Source organism: Diospyros lotus, chromosome 9 (genome assembly GCF_014633365.1).
Source record: "Diospyros lotus cultivar Yz01 chromosome 9, ASM1463336v1, whole genome shotgun sequence".
NCBI lineage: Eukaryota > Viridiplantae > Streptophyta > Magnoliopsida > Ericales > Ebenaceae > Diospyros > Diospyros lotus.
Window position 1 is genome coordinate 12015102 of NC_068346.1, and position 5706 is coordinate 12020807.

General features: G+C 32.5%; 1 protein-coding gene across 1 annotated transcript; it reads left to right on the forward strand.

The window, feature by feature from the left end:
- Positions 1–617: 617 nt before the first annotated feature.
- On the forward strand, positions 618–1585 carry LOC127809417 (40S ribosomal protein S27-2-like). Its single transcript, XM_052348178.1, has 4 exons — positions 618–756; positions 835–936; positions 1046–1074; positions 1229–1585. Exons 1-4 carry the CDS (start codon positions 754–756, stop codon positions 1353–1355), a joined length of 261 nt encoding a protein of 86 aa, XP_052204138.1. The 5' UTR covers positions 618–753; the 3' UTR covers positions 1356–1585.
- The last annotated feature ends 4121 nt before the right edge of the window (positions 1586–5706 follow it).

The window sequence follows — 5706 nt, forward strand, 5'->3', positions numbered from 1 at the left end:
AAAATCTCAATTTATTTCCAAGAATTACAAAAACCAATTAGACCATAAACTTAGTGAAATTCAATTCATATTTAAATTAAAAAAAATAGTTTCTTTCTAATTTATTTTTGAATCATCAAAGTAAAGCAATTTCTAATGTATTGAATTTTCTTATTTTTTTCAATAAATACGGTTTATGATTGAATTTTTGAACATACAGTTCTTTAAATTTTCTTATTTTTCCTTAATGAATATAATTTTTGATTGAATTTTTAAACATTATATTTATGTTTTGAACTTCAAAAGTTAGAATTTTCTTGTTTTCTTTTTGGGATTGGATACATTTTCCTACTTTTTTATTCATTTTTTTTCAAATTATTAATTGATAACACTTTTCTTTACTTAAAACTAAGTTTAATAATTTTATTTTTTATTGATTTGTAATAATAGAATTGTATCAAATTATTTAATATTAATTAAGATATTGGGATTATTATTTTTTAATATATAAATCTAATCTAAAAAATTATGAAAAAGAAGATTAAATGTACCATTATTATTATAATGATGCATATTGAATTGGTAACGTTGGTGGGTCGGGCATGGAGTGGTGACCCGCAGCTGTAGATGCCCGACCCGATTTAGATCTCTAGTTGCCCAACGCGCCTATAAAAGCCGTCGCAAACTAACCCTAACATCCCCAAGAACAGGCAGTCCCTCCGCCGTCGAGAAGAGTTTCTAGCGCTCCATCGCTTCTCGACGACTCGGTGTAAGATGGTAAGATTTCCTTTCAGTGTTCGCCGTATTTTTTGTGTGCGATTGTTTGGTAATCTTGTGAAATATTTGTGTATATAGGTTCTTCCGAACGATATCGATCTGCTAAATCCTCCGGCCGAGATTGAGAAGAGGAAGCACAAGCTTAAGCGCCTCGTCCAGTCCCCAAACTCGTTCTTTATGGTATTCTATTCCCCCTTCTGTGAAAATAAAGAAAATTCCGAATGGGCTGGATTTACGGGGCTGTTTGTATCTGTGGATTTTCACACTGTTTCTGCTTTATCTCTTGTAGGATGTCAAGTGCCAGGGTTGCTTTAATATGTGAGTCTGCTATCTGCCTATTTGTTTTCTTTTGAAGGGAAAATTATATGTATATATATATATCTTTTCTTGTTGTTTATGATTCTTCTAGATTTTTATTGCTAAACATGGGGAGTATAATATTCAGATGTGTTTCAAATAATATGATATGCAGAACCACTGTGTTTAGTCACTCCCAAACGGTTGTGGTATGTGGGAACTGCCAGACGGTGTTGTGCCAGCCAACTGGTGGGCGTGCTAGACTCACCGAAGGCTGCTCTTTTAGGAGAAAGGGTGATTGAGTATGAGAATGTGATTATGAAGATGAAGATGGATGAATTGACGCCTTGTTGCAGGGTTGTTTTATGTCGTCTTCAGGAAAGAAATGAGGTTATTCTGGTTTTGCTTTTCAAGTTTTGGTTTTCGTATGTAATAGTTTAAAGAGACTAATTTCTGATCTATTTTTGACAATGTCTCTTAGACTTCTGTTTTGTTGGATGAAGCTGCTTTTTGGTAAACGTTTAGTTCTTTATTTGGATAGTTGACTGATATGGTTGGTAATTCTGTTTTTGACTTGTGATTCTTGCAGTTAGATTTGTAGTCCTGTTCTGAGTTTAATTGTGCTTCTATTTGCTTGAGCCATGATGATGTTCTTAATTATATTGGTTACAGTTGCCATATTTAATCAATACCATGTTTTTTGCCTGCTGATTGCATCCACTATTCTTATCATATAACCAAATTGGAAGTTGGGGGGGGGGGGTTGGCGCTTAAAAGATGCAATGCCAACAGTTGTGAGCTTTATCTTACATAAGTTACATTTGCATAAAATATATTGTTTTACTTGTTTTTGATACAGAATTATGTTCTACTATTTCTTTAAAGACTATAGCAAATTTTGGTTTAATTATAGCACACCATGCCTATTTTAATCCATTATCAATAAAAAAAGGATGACATTTCTCATAGACATACTGCTTCAGCAGGATCTTTAATTGATGACTTATAATGGAACTAAAGTGCGGGGGGCGTAAAAGATGCAATGGCAACAGTTGTGAACATCTTAGACATAAGCACAATTTGCATGGAATTTATTGGTATACTATTTTGAATTTGAATTTTGTTCTACTGTTGCTTTACACTATCTGAAATGAATTTAATGGATCTTTATCCTCATTTGGTATGAATATAGCACCCCATGCTTATTTTAAGCGATGTAGTAGAAGAATGAGATTTCTAAGGGGCTTCAGTGCAATCTTTGAGTAATGAGTTACTAGTACTCTTTCTTTGATCCTAATCGTAGTTTTGGATGTCTTGGGAAAAACTAGAAGTTGGAAAAATGTTATGTAGTGGCCTGGGATGTCGTATGGCAGCCTGTGATGATGTCTGGTGTGGTAATGGAGTTGTAATGTGGTGTAGCATGCAAATTCATTAAATTCTAAATAGATAGTAGTCTGTTTGTTGCCCAGGAAGAAAGTATTAGGTAATGTGACCATAACAGTAATGATTGTCTTTTAATTCTTATTGTTGGACGATGTCATATAATCATTAAGCTTTTGGCTGGACCTAGTTTCAGTATTTATTCAAGTATTGCACCTATTTCAACAATAGGCTAAGGTAAGAAAGCTTTCAATGTTTTTGATAATTTGATGAAATGTTAAAAGCCACAAACCACAAGAATGGTAAGAAATTGTTATGAAGTTATACATATTAGAAATGAAGGGCAAGCAAAAATTCCTCAAATTGATGCTCTGTTCTTAAAGAAGTTGAAGGTTTTGGTTTTAAAATGAAATTAAGAGTCTTAATAGTAAAAAGGGGTAATATATAAAAATAGTTTACGTCTTTTTCGGGGACAACATTCCGTTAGGAAGCGAGCGTCAGCCATTTGTTTGTAACTTGTTAAAAGTGGCCAATATCAATTTGAATCAATTTGTTATCGGTAACTAGCATTCCATTGAATCTGCAGAACCTTTATTATTTCTTAATTGAATAATTATATTATGTGCCGGAAATGAACTGTTGATCCGCTTTTAGAGCCTTGTGGACGTAATAACACGAGCCAAAGCGTTTGTGAAAAACCCAGTGATTGAATAGTGAATAGCTTGTGTTGAACAAATTGGAATTTGCAGAAATTGCAAGTGCACACAACGTTTAGTTGTGACTTGTGAATGAATGCTATCCTTGTAAGTTTGGTGTAAGATTTTGATTTCCTGGGTAGTTTTTGGGCAAAATGAATAATATTTCTAGTCTTGAAAATTATCTGCAAAATTCTTGATAACTAGATGAACAGAAGATTTAGTTGGTAGGCTATGGTTGCGAGAAATTAGTGCGGGGTGCTGTGAAGCTGAAATGGTTAGATATATTAGGTTCAGAGATGGTTGGTTACTTGGTTTTGCACCGGCACGGCAGGAGATAGCATGATGTGCTTACTGCTTAGTTTTCCCGGTTGCTGGATCATTACTTGTTGGGTCGTATGATCGGTGAGAATATGATTGATGCCTTTGAATCACAACTGGTAGAGGTGAGATACATAGGTTGTTAATGCTGTAATCTTTCAGCATTGAGAGAGAATAGGCCGTCACAAAACGGGTGTTTGGACAGCGGGAGTTTGGTGCCTGGTTGCAATGAAATAACTTTTCCCTTTCACTATAACATGCAAAACTTTTGTTAACATAGAATGGAAAAAATAACGAATGACAAAAAACCTTTGAACTAAACAATATAGTCTTTTTTATCTTGTTGAGTGTGAATAAAATAATCTTTTTAATATTATATAATAAAGAAAATTCACTTAATAACTGATTAAACTCAAACTTCCAGTTGCTTTATTTTTGGCCGTTAAAATCATGTAATTTTATTTTTTTGATTAAATTTGATATAATTTCAAGTAATTGGGTCACTTTTGCATCATATTATTCTATAATTTTGAGTGATTAATTTATTTCAGATGAGTAACAAAATGATTAAAAAAATTAATCCAAACTATTAAAGGTTTGTGGTAATTTTCAATAAATTATGAGGGGTAAAATGGTAATAGAAAGAAATGGAAATGGGATTCCAGAATGGTGGATTCCATTCCTTCACCATGAACCAACCAAGCTTCCACCGGACTTAATTCATCTTATCTACTCAGAGAAATGCCAAAAGTCTGACAATGCTGTAATAATTATTCTAGTAATAACAGGATCATCTTCAAATTCCAACGTAAAGTTAGTCCCCAGGTGCAGTTGCCCTCCCTACTTGTGAGTAGTTGTGAATGTTAGGTTGCATCATGTGCATGTCCGGGTGTGTTGGTGACGTGGGCTTATAGGAATGATGCACATGTTATTTTGGTAAATTTATAATTATTTTTTTTAAATTTATGAGTATATTTGTGATCAAAAAATTAAAATTTAAGAGATAAATTAAAAGTCTTATTGGTGAAAAAGATTATAAAAATCTAAATTAATTTGAAATTACAATTCAATTGATTTTAATTTCAATTGAAATTAAAGAATTAATTAAAAATGTATTTAGACCTTAAGATACACATATATACAAGTACAAGGGAGGGGGAGGGGGAGGGGGGAACCGGTTGCACCTCTTGCCAGGCTCGACCCTCCCTTAGATTTGTCTTGGATTTGTCTTGTGAATTTAATCCATTTGGAGGGATGGGGGGGGCTAGCACGACCTACGAATCTAGAGGCTAGCCCTCCCCATATCCATCCCTGGATTCACCCTTACAGATATATGATTTAGCTTGTATGAGATGACTATATATATATATATATATATATATATATATATGAGAGAAGTCTATGAGGTCTCAATTCTCAAGTCTTGATAGGGTGTTTTGCTTGTTTAGAAGTTAATTTTAGTAACTTCATAGTTACAATTGAGCGGTTAATTTTTGTCTGACAAGTGAGATTTTGGATAATTGTTTCAATTATTCTATTATTCCATGTAACGCTTTGTATGTTAGATTTGTATATTGGAGGTCTTTATTCAAATTTTTATATGTTTTGGCCAATTAGGTGAGACTTTTTTTAATTTAGCTTACGTTTCTTTTGTATCCACTGTGGGGTTATAAAGAATTGTTATTTGATTATTATGAGTCCTTCTTGGTCTTGGCTTATTGTATTTGTTGATTATTATTGATAGTAGATCTTGGTTGGAGCTTGTCCCATGTTTTTCCCTTCATATTAAAATGTTTTACATTTAAATCTTTATGTTTTGGGGTGTGATTGTTTGATTTTATTTTGCTTTATATGTCATTATCTAGTAACCTATTTTATTGACACAATTGAAGGGTTATATATATATTTTTATTAGTAATCTAATTTTTCTCCAACAACTGGTCTTAGAGTTTTAGTTCTTTTTTTTTTTTATTGTGGTTAATTATGGAGAAAAAATCTAGAAGAATGAAATAATTATCAACTAAGCAGATGCAAATAAGTCAAAGGATGTGACTGATGTTGATTAAAAAAATAATTGGGTTTTTTCGTTAATGGTTAGATGACAATTGTTGCTTAGAAAATGCTTAAGATGGGTTGAATTGGGCTTTTAAAATTTTAAGAAAAACTCAATACATTTTATAAAACTATTTTTAATAAGAGTTTAATTTATTATAATGTAATTGCAAGATGAATAGAGTAAAAAGATCAATCATAAGTC

Bases quoted from the DNA above. Each gene is read 5' to 3' on its own strand.
- LOC127809417 (XM_052348178.1), top strand. The intron at 937-1,045 runs GTATTCTATTCC...TATCTCTTGTAG, and splicing joins CCCCAAACTCGTTCTTTATG to GATGTCAAGTGCCAGGGTTG. The intron at 1,075-1,228 runs GTGAGTCTGCTA...TATGATATGCAG, and splicing joins TGCCAGGGTTGCTTTAATAT to AACCACTGTGTTTAGTCACT.